This window comes from Macrobrachium nipponense, chromosome 27 (assembly GCF_015104395.2).
Source record: "Macrobrachium nipponense isolate FS-2020 chromosome 27, ASM1510439v2, whole genome shotgun sequence".
In the NCBI taxonomy this organism is placed as follows: Eukaryota; Metazoa; Arthropoda; class Malacostraca; order Decapoda; family Palaemonidae; genus Macrobrachium; species Macrobrachium nipponense.
Genome location: NC_087216.1, coordinates 16,832,198 through 16,853,926, shown reverse-complemented (window position 1 = coordinate 16,853,926; position 21,729 = coordinate 16,832,198). Strand labels below are relative to the sequence as shown.

Below are 21,729 nucleotides of genomic sequence, written 5' to 3'. Positions count from 1 at the left end.
AATTAGAATAATGGATGATGGACGGTTTGGTGTTTTAACGTTACATGGAACCAGTGGTTATTCAGCGACAGGACCAACGACTTTACGTGACTTCCTAACCACGTAGAGATTGAACTTCAATCACCAGAAATACACATCTCTCACACCTCAATGGAATGCCCAATAATTGTACTCGCGGCCACCGAGGTGGCAGGCCAATATAATTAAAAACTTAAATGCTATAGGATTCCCCGATCACTGGGTAATCCCCAATTACTTAACACTAATAAGTGGTCCGTTGGACTTCCTGTAACCAATTCAGTCACCACCCGTATGAAACTAATGACACCACCTTCGATAAGATAAAATTCCTGAAATACGAATGGATACCATCGAAGTCCCTCAATTAGCATAGATAACTACATAGACCGGCGAACTTCTAGAAAAAAGTGAACCTAGCACAGCGATAGTTAGCAGGTCTTCCAGGTAAGCTTATTGGGAGCTTCCTCACATTAACAACTAGTTCCTGGAGTGCCTCCAGCTCACTACCGTTTTTTCATTTAAACTAACGAAATTGCTTAAAAGTATCATTAAAGAATCCCAAACCATTCAAACCTAACATCCCGATGGATAATGTCCCACAACCTCAATTCAAGCACTCCATAACTTATGTTCACGGAAACTTTCGAGGTCATATAATCCAACTTAATACCTTCCATGACTTGTGGATTTGTGCTAAAATTCGCACAGCCCCTACTTCAGCTAAAAAGCCTTTTTCAGTCATTCGATATAGTTCAACCATAACCCTACCATTAGATGTTACTCAACTACCACTACTTTCCTCCCTATACCACTTCATAAAGCAAAACATTCAAACCTCAAGTCTGAGCTGGCAACTCCATTTATGCATTGATTTGACTACAGCAGTTTCTTATGTGAAACATTGCCAATCTAGTACTCAAAGACAACCAGTAATTGTCTTAACTGGATTAAAATGTTCAGTAACCAAAGAAAAAAAGTGCTAAAAACCTTTGATGCCAATCTGAGGTTAAATTTAATTCATAATTAGTTACCAATCTTATTTACTAGACTAAAAGGCATGTCTATATACAAATGCATTAGTTACACATTTCTTACCATCAAAATTCAGCTTTATCTGAAAACCATTGAACTCTGGTATAAAGCACGAGTGTGTTGAGATTTGACATAAGATGGATATCCAGCAAGCAATGCTCAACTCCATTGCTTGCTTTCATATAAGAGATACTTAGAATCTTTGTCTTGTTACACTGTGTTCCCAAGTTATTTTATAGCAAATCCCAATGAGAACATTTAAAGCCTGTAGTAAGAGCACCGCCCAGCCATTCCGGAACTCGCGATGGCCAGATTCCTATGAAGAAAGGCTTCCAAATTTAAGTTACTTCAGACCGATTTGTGTTTCATCAGTAGATTCGGGGCTCTCAGCTCTACAGTAATGTTCTGATAAGTCACAGTTTCCTGGTTTGTCATGTAGCAATGTGCTTCTTACCATCAGAAGCTGCCGAAAGAATTAAATTATCAGTTCCGTAAAATTGGTTATGCAAACTTAAAATACGCGCAAACCTTAAAATCTTGAGACCTAGGATAAATTATAAAAGTTTCTTTTCATACTTTGTGGAATATTTTTGTATTTTTTTTTTTTTTTCCGCAAGCCCCCTCATGACGTACGGTAGACAAAGTCTACCGTACGCCATGAGGATATCCTCACCCTTCAGGGACTCCGCCCCTGAAGGGGGAGGATGGGCTTGCATATTTAAAGGCTTTACTAATAAAGGAGTGTTCATTACCTCTTGCTTTTGAAGGAAAAATATTTACCAATCGTCCCAGGAAGTATGCTTGTCTTCAACCCATAACAAAACTTAGACCAACGTCAGTCAGGATTCACAAATCTGAAAAAAATATAAAGAGAACCTTAGCTACAACAGAAAGATATAGAAATTTAAAATATTCACCTATTAACGTATGGACAACATGTTGAATCAGTAAGCAAACGACTGGACAACTCATACAACAGTCTCATAATACAAGATCAATGTGACTGCACAGCTAACAACAATTTCATAATAAAAATCAAATTCACAATTACCCAAACCAGTAGACTACCACGGTCCACCGGCCAGTAACACACGTCTTATACTGGACACTCTCGACGGCGTCACAACAACCCCCAAACGAGCCCTCAGCGATGAAAACACCAACACGTTGATCCGCAAATGATCAGACACAGGCCTGTAGGCTGTAACGCTCACTGCTTTGCTATGGAAAATCAAGGACGCTCAAGCAGCGCCTTCCGTCAAGCGAAGCGAACGGCCGATAGATGGCGGTAGCGAATAGCAAGCCAGCGACATAAGATAGATCCTTCGGACCGAGCTCTCTCATCGGATTTTGATAGCCTACTATACACAACAGACTGACTTATTATAAAAAGGCTTGATCCTTGGAACAGAGCTCTGACATAGGATTTTGATAGCCTACTATACAACAGAGACTGACTTATAGAAAGGTTTTAATTATGATAACGGTTAGTCATTCAATTAAAAGTATTACTACAGGCAATGGTGAAATGCATCATGTATAGGTAAGTGTGATCTAGGGGCTCACTAATGCAAGCGCGATGCGAAATTATGAATGAAGGCAATAGGATTATATGCACCCAGAACGTTATATTACTATATAATTATAATATTGTATTATATTTATATATATGATATATATATATTATTAATATGCTATATATAATATATATATTACATATATATATATATACTATATTATATATATATATCTTATTCCCAAGCCTAAACTATAACTTGTGGACCGGAAATGACAAAGATGTGAAATATAACTTTTACTGTTTTTCAGTTTGAAAAGTGTTTATCATCGAAGCTGGTTCCGTGTTAGATATAATTACGATGTTTCATTGAGAAATGTTTGCCAGCGAAATTGATGAGAAAAATGTTTGCAGCAGAAATTTAGATATAACTCTGCCTTATCGTTGCTTGATTTATAACGTTATGATAATGGTACTGGGAATAACAATGTTTACCACTGTACGTCATGTGAACGACATATATGAAACAATATCTTAGGAAAATGAAGAGAAATCACTATTAGAGAGGAAATTCTTGGAAGGAACGAACGAACTCTTCATAGAAATGACTCTGTCAATAACATTAATTCCATAGATGCTGACAGAGTGGGTATAAGATATATATATATATCTATATACATATATATATATATATATATATATATATATATATATATATATATATATATATATATATATATATATATATATATAAGTATATCCTCTCTACTATCATTATTGTAAACGTTACAAATCATTGTCTAACATGAATTATTACTCGGGCACAATAGGTGTTTTATATATATATATATATATATATAATATATATATATATATATATATATTATATATTATATATATATTTATATATATATATAAAACACACATATTGTTGCCTGAGAAATATTACCATGTTAGACAATGATTTGTAACGTTACAATAATGATACTGGAGAGGATATACATATATATATATATATATATATATATATATATATATCTATATATATATATATATATATATATATATATATATCTTATACCCACTCTGTCAGCATCTACGGAATTAATGTTAATGACAGAGTCATTTCTATGAAGAGTTCGTTCGTTCCTTCCAAGAATTTCCTCTCTAATAGTGATTTCTCTTCATTTTCTTAAGATATTGTTTCATATGTGTCGTACACGTGACGTTCAGTGGTAAACATTGTTATTCCCAGTACCATTATCATAACATTATAAATCAAGCAACGACAAGGCAGAGTTATATCTAAATTTCGGCTGCAAACATTTTTCTCATCAAACATTTCCGTTGCATCTACAACTACGTCTGGTTCGCTGACAAACATTTGCCAATGAAGCATCGTAATTATATCTAACACGGAACCAGCTTCGATGACAAACATTTCACTAAGAAACAGTAAAGTTATAATCACATCTTTGTCATTTCCGGCGACAAGAATAGATTAGGCTGGGAATATGATACGATTGACAGTTTACAGACTCAGGATAATGTTTATGAAAGAGTTGACTCATAAAGAAAAGTTAATTCCACAATTGGGTAAAAAAAAAAAAGTGGCATTTGTAAGCTATGCTTTAAGTTATATTTAATCTAATCTATTAAGATAAAGTTCCCCCTAGGGAAGGATGCCGTCAGTACACCTCACGGGGTGCACTGTAGGCATTACTTAAGGTCATTTCTTTTACTGCACCTCCATTCATATTATCTTTCTTCCATCTTGCTATCCACCCTCTATTAACAATGATTTCAAAGCGCAACTGCGAGGTATTCCTCCTTTTACACCTTTCAGGCCTACCTACTCTTATTTTCCAGAGCTGGATGACCTTATCGACCCCAGCGTTTGGGGGCTGTGGTCTAAACTCTCTATTCCGTTATATTCCTGATGGGGGAAAATTCAAAGCATGCCACTCCTGGGACATTTTAAAAGTTACATTTAACCATTGGAGGCGAAGTTACCTTTCCCCAGCTACTGGTACCGACAGGTCATTATTCCTTGCAGTCGTGCAACCTCTCGATTGATTAAAATACTCGCATTTGACGGCACCAGAGTCACACCCGAGCGACACCTTAACTCCTTCATCCTTCCCGTTATCGCAGCAGAGATAAAGAGTCGAGGAGATCATTTTTATCAGGTATACAAGTTTGATGCAGCCACACTCTGGCTCGGTCTGTCATTGCAATTAGTGGTGTGGATGACGTTCCCCCGTCGCTGCATACGATCCGCCTCTTAGTGGGTAGTAGTACTCAGATTCTTCTGTACTCGTCTTTTTGCAGATTCCAGAACTTGGAGATGGTGCCAGCTGACCGGAGCGAGTCTCAATGTAACCGCCTCGTTTATCATGCTGTCACCACGTAAGAAACTTGACTAGGACTGGCATGTGTCCTGGAAATTATCGCTGTTTCGAGAAGCTGGGGCTGCTGCTGCTGCTGTGGACGGTGACTCAACATTTGGACTATAGCGCATACCCTTCGATCTATACTACAGGAAACCGATTCTACTCACGCTGAGAAACATTACGACGAATGGCACGCCATCCGGAGTCAGCAGGATAAGCTCTGGACCGATTCCCCAAAGACAGCTCTCAGGAAGTGGTTCACACAACAGTCCCAATTCAGCGTCTCACAAGCGCAGGGCAGAACACGAAAGTCGAGAAACTGGCTATAAAAGAAGGACGCCCCTCAACGAGTCGACATGGAGGCGGTGTTGTTTCTCCACAGCGAAGAAGACGGCGGCAATTCTACCTGCAACTACACAGCTTCCAGGTGCTGCGAGTCGAACCTCAAGCCTGAAAATTGGTCCCTCGTGTTGGGAATGTTTGTCACCTTCTTCGTGATCGTCGTGGGAACCTCTGGAAATCTAATGACGCTGTGCACCCTCGCCCACCAGTTCTCCATGAGGCGAAGACATAGGTGAGGAAAAGACTTTTGTTGTGATGTATAATATATATACATTAATATATATATTAACTAATATATATATATAGATATATATATATATAAATATATATATGTGTGTGTGTGTGTGTGTGTGTGTGTGTGTGTGTGTGGGTGTGCGTGTGTGTGTTGGTGTCTGTATACGTATGTATATGTGTATGTGTGTGTGTGTGTGTATAAAGACAATCTTCATACATACCCTCTGAATCACTTTTTCTGGATTTCACCACAAGAACTACGGCAAAATAAACGGTAAGCTTTTCAAAATCCTCAGCACTTTAAAAACAGTGATGACACCAACATCATGAAACGTTATTGTAAAAAAAAATAATAACTCATAACACGAACAACCTTAGGCGTCCTGCGAAACGTTTCAAGTGAAAGGTACTTTCGGAGATTCTTATTTCATAACTTCTCGAACAATAAAAGTATTTAGATGACATTTACCCGCTTGGATCAGTTATTCACTTTGATTTATCTGTGTAAGCATTAGCGTAACGACTCAACCATGCTTCCACGAAATTTTTCATATCTAGCATCCGATACGATGCTGAATTGCAGACAAATCTAAAATTAAAGTCTCACTGCGTTCTGTGGCCAACTTCCAAAAAAAAAAAAAAGTTTACGAAAGTCAAGTGCAGAGATACGCTTTCTTTAAATCAACGACACCCGTTCTCTCGTGACGGGGAGTCAAAATAAACAAACGCCAATTAAAAAAAAAAAAAAAAAAAAAAAAAAAAAAAAAAAAAAAAAGCAACTGATAATGACGGTGGCACTGATAATTTACAGTAAAAGGATTGAAAGGTGTGACAGGAAGAATATCTCAAAGGAGTTGCACTACGAATCAATTGTTAGGAGAGGGTGGAAAGTAAGATGGAAGAAAGAGAATATGAAAGGAGGTACAGTAAGGGAAACGAAAGGGGTGTTGCAGCTAGGGGCCGAAGGCACGCTGCAAAGAACCTTAAGTAATGTCTACAATACAGCTCAGTGGTTAAAGTACAAATGATTAATCTTAACAAATTCAGTTATTTTGCTTTCATTTTCATTCAACACCAGCATTTCACACACACAACACACACGCACGCGAACACACACACACACACACACACACACACATATATATATATATATATATATATATATATATATATATATATATATATATAGATAGATAGATATGTGTGTATATACATACATTTATACATACATATATACATTCATACATACATATATATACAAATACGCGTGTGTCCACACAATTTGCAAATACAGGCTTACTCGGCATTTTGCATACGATTTTTTAACAAATCAATAATGGCATAACTATACGTAATTTGTTTATGAAAAAATGTTCAGTTCTCTAGCTTATTTCAAACACAGTAAACACAGGTAATCGGTAAACTTTCGGTATGTGACGCGTGATTTGGAAAATGATATCTCTCAGCAACTGAGACACGGAAATGAATCACTGATGAAAAATGCCAGCGGCTTCTTATCTCTCTCTCTCTCTCTCTCTCTCTCCTCTCTCTCTCTCTCTCTCTCTCTCGAATGAAGCCTCTCCATTCCTCCTTTAGTTATCCAATCCCCTTTCATCGATATTTCATGATTTTGTTGAATTTACTTTCCATTTCGGCAAAAAAGGGAAAAAAATCGAAGATGTTTCAAAGATATAAATAACCCTTTATCAAAAGCCATGCATATCGATTTGTAAAACTGACAAGTCGTTGTGGCTTTCCATGTTCACGTAAGGTCGCGAAATGACAGCAATTCATGACCATTTTCATCCTTTGTCATCTCCTTACCTTTTCAAAGGGCGTTACTTGCAGGATCTGCATGCTTGACCCCTTCGTTGTTTCTGCAGTTGATTGTAAGATGCCTGGTTCTCTTCCTACTCCCCGTAGTGTCTTGATTCTGTCTCATAGACCACGTCCTTTCTCTTGGTCATTTCCTCATTATTCGACAATTACGCAGATGGCCCATCTTTCCTTCTCGGCCTCTTCCATTGGTTCATTTCCGGTCGTGAATATTTTTATTTTCAGGAAGCAGAGTCAATTTGGCTGTATCTTCGTTCAAGCATGAGGAGGAGGAGGAGGAGGAGGAGGAGGAGGAGGAACATGTCTCCGTTGAGATCTTGATGGCGCGACCCTTCTCTGCTTTTTTATTTTCTTCCGTTTCTTTCGGCCTCGCAAAAATATTTAATCATAAACAAGTCTTGCGTCTTTGAGTTCAATATAAATGTTATTTTCAAATCAACAGCCTTGACAGGATCGCCAATACGAGGACGTGTATACTTACGCACGTATTTCTCTCTGAGAAACTCCAGCCGTGTACAGTACTACTCATCTGTATACTTTAGTAGACTCACATCAACCGTGCGTCTGATGTCTAGGCCAGTCCCTTACGACGCTCCTAATTGGCTGTTGATAAGCCAATCACAGGGCTGGGCACTCTCGGTCTCTCTCTCGAGAGAGTTCACATAGGCAGGATGTATGTTCCACCGCTCCTGAGGGATACGTCTTTCAAACGTATCCCTCAGGAGGGGTGGAACATACATCCTACCCGTGTGAACTCTCTCGAGAGACTGAGAGTTTTCAGTCCTGTGATTGGCTTATCAACAGCCAATCAGGAGCGTCGTGAGGGACTGGCCTAGACATCAGACGCACGGTTGATATGAATCTACTATAGCATACAGATGAGTAGTACTATACACGGCTGGAGTTTCTCAGAGAGAAATACGTACGTAAGCATACACGTCCTCGTATTGACGATCCTATCAAGGCTGTTGATTTGAAATTAATATTTGTATTAAATTCAAAGACGCAAGACTTATTTATGATTAGATATTTTTGCGAGGCCGAAAGAAACGGAAGAAAATAAAAAAAGCAGAGAAGGATCGCGCCTTCAAGATCTCAACGGAGACATGTTCCACCTCCTCCTCCTCCTCCTTGAACGAAGATACAGCCAAATTGACCCTGATTCCTGAAAACGATAAAATATACATGACCGGAAATGAACTAACGGAGGAGGCCGAGAAGGAAAGATAGACCATCTGTGTAATTGTCGAATAATGTGAATCTACTATAGTAGATTCACTCCTTTATAAGACAATCTGCTGTTGATATTTTTTCATGCCTCACGGAATACCAACACACCTTGGACAAGTTTGCATTATCATGTAACTGAATAAAGTTAAGTATATCTTAGTTTTACCAGACCACTGAGCTGATTAACAGCTCTCCTAGGGCTGGCCCGAAGGATTAGATATTTTTACGTGGCTAGGAACCAATTGGTCACCTAGCAACGGGACCTACAGTTTATTGTGGAATCCAAACCACATTATATCGATAAATGAATTTCTATCACCAAAAATAAATTCCTCTGATTCCGCGTTGGATGTAACTGAATAGCATCCTGCATGAACTGCTACTAAATATGGAAGTCATTGCTTGCTAACTGTTGCCCTTCGTCCATTTCCATAATCTCTGCTTTTGTAAGAAGAAGAGTTTGCTCATTTATTCACTTTCGTCTTTCAAACAAACCAACTGATGTATCTCTCTCTCTCTCTCTCTCTCTCTCTCATCTTGCTGGAGCAGAATTTTTTCTTTCTGTCTGTCTCCTGATCGTGGATATACCAATGTTTTATTTTAAGTTTTATCCATTTTTTTCTATTCTCTTTTGCTAGACTATATTATTATTCCCTTTGTGACCATCGTCGTCACAATAATATCTGTATCGCTATCACAACAAATGTCATAATAATCATTATTGTCGTTTTAACGTTTCAGTGCAAAAGAGAGAGAGAGAGAGAGAGAGAGAGAGAGAGAGAGAGAGAGAGAGAGAGAGAGAGAGAGAATATGAGTTATTTACAAGGGATCGAAAAAGATCGTAAAAGAAAAGATCGTAATTCTTATTCTTAGCCTCAAAGAAAATAGAAACTTTAAATAGTCTCTTAGTAAGGTTCGTTTTTCATGACATCCCCAAGCAATGAGCTCTTACGGCTGAACTGTCGAACTCCCAAAATTATTAATCTTTGCTGGGAATTAAGATTTGATGATGCCATTGAATGGGTTGCCCCGCCCGAAGGTTCTACACTTGATTAAAGAATAATTTCTTCTGGGGTACCCAGGTTCGAACCCTGGCGGGCCTTTCAGGGACGTATACCAGGGGGGATCTAAAGGTTACTTCGTCGTGCCCCAGCAACCTTACCTGTCTCTGGTGCATTCTATTTCTTAGTGGTAGGTTTCCAGGCCATGATAATGAAGCCTCCAGGCTACTAGGCAACGGATAGGGCCTAGCAGACAGTCTCTCTCTCTTAGTGGTAGGTTTCCAGGCGAAGGTAATGAAGCCTCCAGACTACTAGGCAACGGATAGGGCCTAGCAGACAGTCTCTCTCTCTTAGTGGTAGGTTTCCAGGCGAAGGTAATGAAGCCTCCAGACTACTAGGCAACGGATAGGGCCTAGCGGACAGTCTCTCTCTTAGTGGTAGGTTTCCAGGCGAAGGTAATGAAGCCTCCAGACTACTAGGCAACGGATAGGGCCTAGCGGACAGTCTCTCTCTTAGTGGTAGGTTTCCAGGCCATGATAATGAAGCCTCCAGGTTACTAGGCAACGGATAGAGTCTAGCGGATAGTCTCTCTTAGTGGTAGGTTTCCAGGCCAAGATAATGAAGCCTCCAGACTACTAGGCAACGGATAGGGTCTAGCGGACAGTCTCTCTCTTAGTGGTAGGTTTCCAGGCCAAGGTAATGAAGCCTCCAGACTACTAGGCAACGGATAGGGCCTAGCGGACAGTCTCTCTCTTAGTGGTAGGTTTCCAGGCGAAGGTAATGAAGCCTCCAGACTACTAGGCAACGGATAGGGTCTAGCGGATAGAGTCTCTCTCTTAGTGGTAGGTTTCCAGGCCAAGATAATGAAGCCTCCAGACTACTAGGCAACGGATAGGGTCTAGCGGACAGTCTCTGTCTTAGTGGTAGGTTTCCAGGCGAAGGTAATGAAGCCTCCAGACTACTAGGCAGCGGATAGAGTATGTTCTATGTACTGACGAGTTTCGCGACGATTTCAGATTCATCAAGGACTTCACGGCGGACACCGTATTCATCACGAACCTCGCCATCGCCGACCTCTTCTACTCAGCGATCAACTTGCCCTTCATCTTCACGACTTATTACAGAATATACAACGAAGTGAGTGTACGTAGTACTCTCCACTTTGCCAAACTACCGCAACCCTTCTGGGTTTGGCTACTTCCATTTACATATATGTGCAAAACGGGCACCTCGAGTTTAGTACCAGCCCCTGGGTGAGGGTGAAGTCAAACGTAAAACAATCATGACGCTAGAAACCATAAACATAGAGAAAAGACGTAAATATAAATAAAAACATGGACAAAAAGATGGTCAATATTCCGGTTGGCGACTGGCCGGAACCAGGCCGTGCTACCAGTTTCAAGTTTTGCCCCTAACTTTTTGTGGTATATATAAAAAAAAAACACATACACACACAGAGCTTTTATATAGCTCAAATAAAAATAAAACTACTTCCATGTTATCTTAAAAAACGGTAGCAGTTTCTAGTTTTACCATAAACTTTTTATATGTCAAAACAAGGCAAAGCTTTTACAGTGTTCAGATAAAAATGCTGCTTCCGTCTTATGCAAATCATCAAAGTCAGGCTTCTGTTTTGTTAACCAGGCAATGATCTCTTTTATTCTTCAATTGCAGGAGTGTCCTTGGAAAGTAGACAGTCTACCCTGCAAGGTCTCTGCTTTCCTTCGCTACGCCAACGCCATTTCTGAGTGGATGACGCTGGGTCTCATGGCCCTGGAAAGGTCAGTCAAGGTCGCTCTTCCTTTTGGACGATTTTATTATGACTGCTTCCGTTGCTAAGGTCATTCCTATTATCACTGAAATTCTTTCATCACCATCATCATTTCATAACATTCTAATGTAAATAAGCAGCTTCTATTGTCACAACAGTGTTACGGATTATGAGTTGAAAATACCACTGTAAATTAGTTTAGGTTAGGTTAGGTTAAGGTTAGGTCATGTTAGATTACGTTAATTCTACCGTAGACAGGTATCAAGTAGAGGCATTGACCTTTACTTAAGAAACCAAATGATGTCCAATAGTATAAATAAATAGGGATAACGCGATATTAAAGTTGCTAATTGTCAATGGCGTTTTTTTCTTTTGTATGAAGATGCAGTTGCTTCAAGGAAGGCCTCACATCATCTTGAATGAATAGATAAAATTATCTCCAAAGGTTAACGCTGCAGTCTGTAGCACACGACGAGCTTATCAACAAATACTCTGTGCGCATTTTCAAACCGGATATCCCTTCTTCTCGCCACGATTATCTCGACTATTAATTAAGTCTGTTATCACTTTGAGGATCGCACAAATACTCGCAGACTTTGTTTGCTTTTGCTAAACGTTTCCCGAAATGTTCGTGGAGGGAAAAGCCTGTGCTGGCTTCATGGAATGGAACAGAAAGAGTTTTGGCCAATGGCCTAGCACCGGGACCTAAGAGATCATTCAGCGCTGGAAGGGAAATTGAGAGCAGGTAGGTTTGGAAGGTGTAACTGGAGGAAAACCTCAAAGCAGTTGCACTATGAAATCATTGGTAGGAGAGGTAGGATAGAAAGATGGAAGTAAGATAATATGAACGGAGGTACAGTAAGAGGAATGAAAGGGGCTGAAGCTAGGGGCCGAAGGGACGCTGCAAAGAACCTTTAGTAATGCCTACATAGCACCCCGTGATGTGCACTGATGGCACTAACCAAACCCCCAACGACCCTCCCTCCCCCCACCCCCACAAACACACGGAGGTTCTTACTCAGTGCAAACTTAATCTGACAATAAGCAACAACATTCTCGAGGAATCCAGGTTACGGATTCGGTCATTTCCCGTCGGGCTTCATAACTTTCGTTGAAAAATTAATTAAGCCCAAAGTCTTGGAAAAGGTCTTAGTCAATGCTAGAGCTGTGAAGACAGACTGACCAGACAGAATATAGCTAATAACTTTTTCAGACTAGCCAGAATAAAGAAAGCGAGGAGGCTGATGAGCTGGATGACATTACCTCATAACTAACCTTTTTCATTCCGTTTTCCTTTCCTGGTACGTGTCACATATCATACCCTTGATATTCTAGGGTCCAGAACATTATAAAAAAAAAAGTCTGAAGCAAATGTTGAATGATCACATGTTAAGGGATGATTTTCATAATGGAATTAAAATAATTGGTTTATCGACAGTGCCTCTCAACAGCTTTGTTTTCTTTGAGCCATAAGGCCTCGTCCACACGACCGAGCTTTGCTCGACTAACTTTGTTCGATGTGACGTCAGAAGCGGAGAAACCGCGGCAAAGTTCTGACTTTTCTCGCTGTTTCTCCGCTTCTGACGTCACATCGGACAAAGTTCGTCGACCAAAGCTCGACCGTGTGGACGGGGCCTAAGACCTCTTTACTACAAGACCCCGTCCCGGTCCATCCCCAACTAACCCCTCACCCTCCACACACATACTCCAAGTCTTCACGAATTTCCAATTTTTAATTGCTCTATTATAACCATAATCGTGTTTACGGAGTCGATTTCCACGGTCGTTGCAACGGCAAATAACGCAAAAAGTTGGATCGATCAATTATATTGCTTTTTCGCTTATATATATTTATTTTATCTATATACCTTTTCTCTTTGGCGCTGAGCAAAAAATAAAAATCAGCCTCCTCTTCCAGTGGGAAGTAGAGTCCACTATAACTTTCACAGACGTATCTCCAATGCTCTACTTTTCAGGGCCTTTCTATCTTGCAATAATAATGATAATAATTCTGCCATTTCTCCTTCGTCATCAGGAGCGTCTGCATCTACAAGTACAGGAGTCATCAGGGGAAAAGCAAATGGTTTACGAGAAACAAAGCAATTTTGTACTGCGTCCTCATCTGGTCCTTCGGACTGTTGTGTCAAGTACACACGCTCACGTCGGTAAGTGTACCTTTTAACACTGCATACACCCCTTGTTATGCAATAGCAATGTTTATTATTGTAAAGGCCGCCACTAACGTTCAGTTATGCCTGCACAGTCCGACTATGCAGGCAAAACTGGAGCCACTAACGTTCAGTTGTCCCTGCACAGTGGGCATGTACTACAGTTATAACCAAACGTTAGTGGCGGCCTTAAGAATTTTGTCAGCCATTCTCGATCCTGTGTTCAGCCCAAGGAAAAACAACCTCATTATCAATTGTGATTTATTGTATGTACCAATTGGTATTAATGTTATTCTTGTTTCTTAGCACATAGAATAATGTATCTCTATAAATGTAATGCTTCAGAATTTTCCATTTATGAAAACTATTCTAGGTTTCAAGACTTAATAACTACAGTTTTTGTAAAATTACATGAAGACCTTGTATGGTTATTGTGCCTCGAGCATAAGAGAGCAATTCTATTTTTCTACTCTTTAAACCAGAGGTTTTCAACCTGGGGTGCGCGTACCCCAGGGGGTATGCCAAGGGTTTATCAGGGGGTATGCGCTCCCCATGGCACTTGAGTGAATGTCAGATGGTGACCTTCAATGTGCTTTAGCAAAAACTGTAAAACCAATGTAAGATTGGTCACAGTCCAGGCATAGGATTTCGTAAATTCCTGTGTCCTTAGGGGATGTCTTATGTTGGACGTTAATCAGGGATTTGGCCAAGATATTTGGGTAGGTAAATGCAAAAGGGTTAGACTTTCCGAGAGTCTGGGCACTGTCTTAATCCTGTCCAGGTGTGGAATTTTTATTTTATTGAGTGTCTCTCTGGTCTTGTCTTTCAAAATTAAACCGATTAGTACCCCGCATCAAATTTAAAGTTGAATAGGAAATAGACAAAATAATTCCTTTTCTTGATTTTTTAATAATTAGAGACACGACAGAATACAAATTTACCATATACAGAAAACCAACGTTCTCACTTTCACACATTCACTACTTTAGCTATCATGACATTCCTACCAAGATAGGCGTAGCCAGCAACCTATTCTTAAGAGCCTTACGAATTTGTTCCCCAGATTTCCTGGAAAAAGAATTTGAACTAATTCATAAGCAGCTTTTGTCTTTAATTAAGGTATCCTGAGCATATAATTGAGAAAGCAATTCACAAAGCAAACGTAATTTTCTACCGACCCCCTCAAGACCAGAGAGACACCCAATAAAATAAAAAAATCCACACCAGGACAGGATTAAGAAGGTGACCCAAACTCTCGGAAAATCTAACCCTTTTGCATTTACCTACCCAAATACCATAGCCAAATCCCTGATTAATGTCTGACAAAAGACATCCCCCAAGGACACAGGTGTTTACAAAATCCCATGTCTGGACTGTGACCAATCTTACATCGGTTTTACAGAAAAATCACTTCCCCAGAGATTAATACAACATAAATGGTCAGTTAAGTATGGAGAACAGAACTCAGTTATTTTCAACCATATAAATGGCCATAACCACAGAATAAGCTGGATTTTATTACGTATAATTTATAGCAGCAACTGTCAGTACAAAAGTCAGATGATAGAATCGCCCTTGACTAAACAAAGGCATGTAATGAACATCTCAAAGGGCACATGGGATTCAGATGTCATTGATAAAGTCTTCCCTCAACCAATGCTTAAGAGGAATAAAGAAGAATTATCAGTCGGAGTGACCTAAACTGACTTAACTGTGGATGGATCCCTTGGTATAAATACCACCTTTTCTGTAACTTTTCTCATTCATCTACCTGAAGAGAGAGACAGCAGTCTCTGAAATATAGTACTTTCTTTCTAAATTATGGCATTTTTATGGGCTCCTTTTATGACAATATTTTTCTCTCCCCCAGGAGCAATCCTTTAGTTACAACGAAGCCTTCGTCAAGTGCGACTTCATTGAAGAGAGGCCTCGTCTTCTGTTCTTCGCCATAGAGAGCCTGGTGCCCTGTATCCTCATCCTGATAGGATACATAGTCATCCTTTGCCAGATCTACAGCAAGGATGCACGTATCCTACTGTTCACTGTGTGAGTAGTTAATTGCCTTCTATGTGATTTCAGGTTTGTTATCATTCTTCGCCTTCGCCTTCGTCTGCGTCTGGGATCAACTCTGTAGAGGGGTAGTGGTGAGGTGCGCTGCTGGCATCCCTCAAGGTTCTCTGCAGCATCCCTTCGGCCTCTAGCTGCAACCCCTTTCATTCCTTTAACTATGCTTCCTTTCATATTCTCTTTCTTCCGTCTTACTTTCCGCCTTCTTACAATTGTTTTAAGGTGCAACTGGAGGTTTTCTATACTCTCAATTTCCTTTTCATTGCTGAATGACCTCATAGGTCCAAGCGCTATGCCCTTTGCCCAAATTTCATATGCCATTACAACCCATTTCTGGGATCAAGTCATGATAAGGTGTGAGGTAAATTAGGGAAGTCTTTGCATGTAGTTTTTTTAGGCTGTTTTAAATTCTTGAAAAAATTTCTTTTGGCAATTTGTAAATCGGATTTCAATAAATGAGTACTGCAAGCCTTTGTAGAGATAATGTAACGAATACGATTAAGTCCACAGCTCTTGAAAAAAAAAAAGCCTTATTCTTTTGGGAAATATATGAAACGATTATTTGCTCACTTTATTTTGTGTGGCAACTGATAACCAAACCTTCACATACAGGAGCAGGTTTTGAAAATGAGCCTTTAGTTATATTCGTTGCCTGAAAAAAACACTCATTTGTTCCTCACACCACTTCCACCCCTTGCAGAACTCGAGGAGGACCCCGGCAGAAAGAAGGCCTGCGCAGGAGTCGGACCACCAGGGTCATCCTCATGCTGCTGTTCGTGTATCTGATCTGTGTCATCCCGCTGTGTGCCTACAACATCGGCGTCGGGACCTTGAAGGAGTCAGATAGGGACACGCTGAAGGACCTCGGCATCGTCATCTACTGCCTCTACTGGTGCCAGTACTTCATCAACAACTTCATCTACGTCGTCAGCAACGAGAAGTATCGCAAGGCCTACTGCCAGTTCCTGGCGCTCGTCACTCGACGCCAGGTGCAGCTTCCGGCGACGACGACGACCCACCCCCGGTCCATCGCGCAGCGGAATCTCCGGGGGCGTCACCACCAGTCGGTGTTCTCCATCACCAACAGCTCCAACAACTTCCTGTCCACCTCCGGGATCAAGGTGCGAACCATCTCCGAGTGCGAGGAGCGGCACCGGGACCTCCTCGTTGGAGATTACCAGCTGCAATACGAGTCGAGGGCGAGTTCCTTCTGCTCGCCCTTGGAGGTGTCGACTTGCTCGGTGCCTCTACCTCTGCCGTACTCCCAGAAGAACTGCGAGGTCATTCTTCGCAGGTGGTCATTGCCCAAGTGCCACTCGTTCTCCTCATGAGCGCTTCGAGCTATTAACTTGCGTCCAGTGGCCATTACTATGTATAATTTGAGTATATCTTAGTTTAACCAGACCACAGACCACTGAGCTGATTAACAGCTCTCCTAGGGCTGGCCCTAAGGATTAGATATTTTTCACGTGGCTAGGAACCAATTGGTTACTCAGCAACGGGACCTACAGCTTATTGTGGGATCCGAACCACATTATATCGAGAAATTAATTTCTAATCACCAGAAACAAATTTCTCTGATTCCATGTTGGCAGAGCAGGGAATTGAACTCGGGACTACCGAATCGGTAGGCGAGCGCAACCACTCGTCCAACGAGAAACTATTACTATGTATAAATGTCGTCAATATTGATCGCATGATTATGAAACCCTGCGTGAAGTGTCATTAGTTCTTCAAGGACGACCCGGAATGACAGGAAATCTGGCATTAAAAGACTCCAATCAAACCGAAAAGTTCATCTGTGATTTTAAACGTAAAGAAACGAGGGAATGCGCGTTGATTCCAGAAAGTGATTGACTGGTCAATAAATAAATGATCTATGCATTGAAAAATGTTCAGGAATTTTCAAGTTGCTGTGTTCTCAGTTACGCTAAACTTCGCATGTACCTGTCTGAACAAAACCCTCGTTTATATCTGTTGTTAATCTTACTGTATATCAGTTTTTATCTGTACCGGAAGACTTTATCCACGGAAACGTCGATAGCGCAAGCTATTGATAAGATATTCCTAAAGATTCAGGTCTGTAGTGAGATAATCCCTGGTCACTGTTCCATACGTACGGACACAAACACAGTGTAGTATAATCATATATATAGTATTAGTTATATATATATTATATAATTATAGTATATATATTATGTTTGTGTATGACAAGTGTGAACACACACACACACACCCATATATATACGTATGTATATACATATTATTATGTATATATATAAAATTATGTATACATATATATATACGTATATATACATACATTCTGATGGAAAGTGACTCAGATTTTGTATTATATTCTTCCTCAGGTACTTAATTTTGTTAAATGTATTACGGAGACTTGAGCGAAGACTTGAGTACGGTGCATGATACTGGTGTATGTAGAGAGAGAGGAGAGAGAGAGAGAGAGAGAGAGATTGAGATTGTGTGTCAATTAAAACTGGCGTCACAACATCTAGGTTATAGACGCCGTTACAGAGAGAGAATATTTGCAAAGTATTTTATGATAAAAAAACCTTGTGCATATATATAGCATATACTATAATATATATATATATATATATATATATATATATATATATATATATATATATATATATATATATTTATCACGCCGTTATGGAAATAACCAAAAACTCCACCCTGAGGCATTTCATGTTTGCTCTAACTCGTGTCAAACTGGAAGTGATGGTCACTTTCAGAAGAAATCTGGCCATTCCTTTAACTTTCTTGGGGTAACCTTACTTGTCATTTCTGTGCGATACCTTACTATATAGAGTTAGTTACTCATTATGTAATTAGTTAAATCCTTTTTATTTATATGGTTAATTATAATGACTTTTATATAAATATTGCGTTTGTAAATGCGTGTTTTGTTAATGTAATCCTTTGTGGCTTATATACTGTTGGGACCATTCACGAAATCTAGACGGACAAGACAAAGGATCCAAAGGTGGAACTGAGAGAAAACTCTATACCGTTGCACCAAGAAGTAAAAGTTAGAGGTGCTGGACAGCAAGAATGAAGGAAGGAATAGGGAATGGAGGTAAAGTAAAGGGCTGAAAAGTGGGCGCAGCTAGGGGCCGAAGGGACGCTACATACGCCCCTTTAGTAATGCTTGTATGTATACACCACGACCCTGAACTTCTTAGTGTCTTTCTAACAAGAGACCTCAAAGGCCTGTTGCAAGTGTGTAATCATTGATTGATAGGACGACCTTACAAGTTCTATGCCCTCATTCCCCCACAGTTTTTGTCAGCCCGGTTTTAACGGATGAGAAACGTGGATGCCAAGGTCACTGCTCATGCTGCTGATTCTCACCAATCAGAGTAAGTTATGTCTTACTTGACCCATTCAGGTGAATTGTGAGTCTGGCTTGATTCACTCAAGTGAATTGTGAGTCTGACTTTAATCATTCAGGTTAATTATGAGTTTAACTTGATTCATTCAGGTGAATTGAGTCTGACTTGATTTATTCAGATGAATTATGAGTCTGACTTGACTCATTCAGGTGAATTGAGTCTGACTTGATTTATTCAGGTGAAATGTGAGTCTTACATGATTCAGTCAAGTGAATTGTGAGTCTTGCTTGATTCATTCAGGTGACTTGTGGGTCTTACTTGACTCATTCAGATGACTTTTGAGTCTTACTTGACGCATTCATTTATTCTTGAGTCCCAGGTGCCTTATCTGGGTGACTACTATTGTGGATTGAAGTAACGTAACCAGATGTAAATCAGAACATAGCGTCGTTGAAAGAAAAATTGAGGCAAAAGCCTACTTCGGGATAAGAAAAATTATATTAGGAAATTGTATTGTAGAAATGCCCATGCGAGAATTAAACGGAAAGTTACGTTTTACAAAGGAGATGACACCCACGAGCAAGTTTTCTGCCATACTCCATTACTCCATGCGTTACTCCATTACTCCACCAATGCACACAAATAAAAAAATAAAAAAGAAAAAACAACTTTGCCTGTTTGGCGTTAAGATACTTAAAAATGCAATGTTTGACGTTAAGATACTTAAAAATGCAACGTTTGGTTTTAAGATAGATACTTGAAAATACAATGTTTAGCGTTAAGATAGATAATTAAAAATGCAAAGTTTGGCATAAGATACTTAAAAATACAATGTCTGCCATAAGATACCTGAAAATGCGATATTTGGCGTTAAGATACTTAAAAATACAATGTTTGGTGTTAAGATAGATACTTACAAAAGCAATGTTAGGCGTTAAGATACTTAAAAATACAATGTTTGGTGTTAAGATAGATACTTACAAAAGCAATGTTAGGCGTTAAGATACTTAAAAATACAATGTTTGGCGTTAAGATAGATACTTAAAAATGCAATGTTTGGCGTTAAGATAGATACTTAAAAATACAATGTTTGGCGTAAAGATAGATACTTAAAAATGCAATGTTTGGCGTTAAGATAGATACTTAAAAATACAATGTTTGGCGTAAAGATAGATACTTAAAAATACAATGTTTGGCGTAAAGATAGATACTTAAAAATGCAATGTTTGGCGTTAAGATAGACACTTGAAAATGCAATGTTTGGCATAAGATACTTAAAATGCAATGTCTGGCCTTAGAAACTTAAAAATGCAATGTTTGACATTAAGATAGATACTTAAAAATGCAATGTTTGGCTTAAGATACTTAAAAATGCAATGTTTGGCGTTAAGATAGATACTTAAAAATGCAATGTTTGGCGTTAAGATACTTTAAAAAGCAATGTTTGGAGTTAAGATACTTAAAAATGCAATGTTTGGCATTAAGATACTTAAAAATGCAATGTTTGGCATTAAGATACTTAAAAATGCAATGTTTGTCATTAAGATACTTAAAAATGTTTGGCAATGTTTGGCGTTAAGATACTTAAAATGCAAAAAAATGTCAAAAATAAAAAATCTCACACAAACAGTTCATGACCAGAGGCATAAATTAGTATACGCGATCAGACGCAGCCTGCAGAATATTTAACACTGATTATACAAAAGGCATTAGTAAATTTAGCATGTAATTGCCACGTTAACGTCAGTAGACCTATTTTGACTTATAATCTCGACTGGCACCAGCGCCTCAAACAACATTAAGCTTATCGCACATTCTCAAGGATAGCGTTAGTAAAAGGGCTTATAAAAGATTTAGCTTTCTCGGTGTACAAAATACCGAGTACGATAAGAGTGTGACAGATGCGGCTTTACCACGACACCATTTTCCGCCTAGCAGCGCCATGTTTGTAGCCAACTTTGTCAAATAACTTTATTTGTGTTATAGACTCGAAGCTATTTCACATTTTTTTTTACTATACGTTGGAAGCTTTTATTTTTCCAAGTCATTATATTGTAACAAGGCGGGATCTGACCTCCAGCTTACTCGGGACACGTGCTAAAATCTACAGTCAAATAGAGCCTCATTTCACCAACGAAAATTAAATTAATACGCTCTATTTTGTTAGAAATAATTTTTCTGTACTGTTTAACATGCACATTATTTATGTTTCACCTTTTCATTCAAATAAATAAATCATAAATATCCTATCCTCCTAAAGTTCCTGTATCTTTGACTCAACGCGAAACATCTTTTTCAGAGCTTTTTAGGCTCTTCCACAGAATTTTCCTGCAACGACCACCCCCCCCCCCCCCCCCCCCCCCACCAACAACAACAATACCAACAAAGTAGTTTGTAGACTTACTCCCCGAGTAAGTGAAAATAGCTTAGAACTCAAAATCTGAAAGCTATTCTGCTTCGCAGACATTTATCCAACCAAGGCAGAGATTCTCGACTGGATGTTATCCAAACCAGCTTTAGTGATATTTTCGCAATGTTAGTTTTCTGGTCTCACTGTGACGCATTGCCACGGACCTGTAAGTAATTACTATAATGATAATGATTCCATAATCAATATTTAATGAATGAAAATTCCTTTCACAAAAGCCATCCAAGAAATATAATGAAGCCAACTGTAACTCGAAGATATTCAAAAGGTACTAATTATTTAAATTACCAACCAAGACTCTACCCTCTATCTGTACGGAGAGAGAGAGAGA

General features: G+C 39.3%; 1 protein-coding gene and 1 long non-coding RNA gene across 4 annotated transcripts in view; one reads left to right on the top strand and one right to left on the bottom strand.

Moving 5' to 3' along the window:
• Positions 1-17,741, top strand: part of LOC135200866 (lysophosphatidic acid receptor 4-like) — a 75,402-nt gene extending 57,661 nt beyond the window's left edge. The window contains exons 2-7 of one of the 3 annotated variants that reach the window (XM_064229580.1): positions 4,901-5,536; positions 10,622-10,748; positions 11,280-11,386; positions 13,412-13,541; positions 15,415-15,590; positions 16,312-17,741. In XM_064229580.1, the coding sequence (XP_064085650.1) occupies positions 5,319-5,536; positions 10,622-10,748; positions 11,280-11,386; positions 13,412-13,541; positions 15,415-15,590; positions 16,312-16,942 (1,389 nt within the window). In that variant the 5' untranslated portion in view covers positions 4,901-5,318 and the 3' untranslated portion in view covers positions 16,943-17,741. Of the gene's footprint in view, positions 1-4,578; positions 5,537-10,621; positions 10,749-11,279; positions 11,387-13,411; positions 13,542-15,414; positions 15,591-16,311 lie in introns of those variants that run through there. The other 2 variants (XM_064229581.1, XM_064229579.1) reach the window with 2 other exon arrangements.
• LOC135200548 (uncharacterized) lies at positions 1,045-2,237 on the bottom strand. The gene is made up of 3 exons (XR_010311310.1): positions 2,105-2,237; positions 1,806-1,907; positions 1,045-1,516 (listed from the first exon to the last, which is right to left on the bottom strand). It is a non-coding gene; the product is annotated as an uncharacterized LOC135200548 (long non-coding RNA).
• Positions 17,742-21,729: the final 3,988 nt, after the last annotated feature.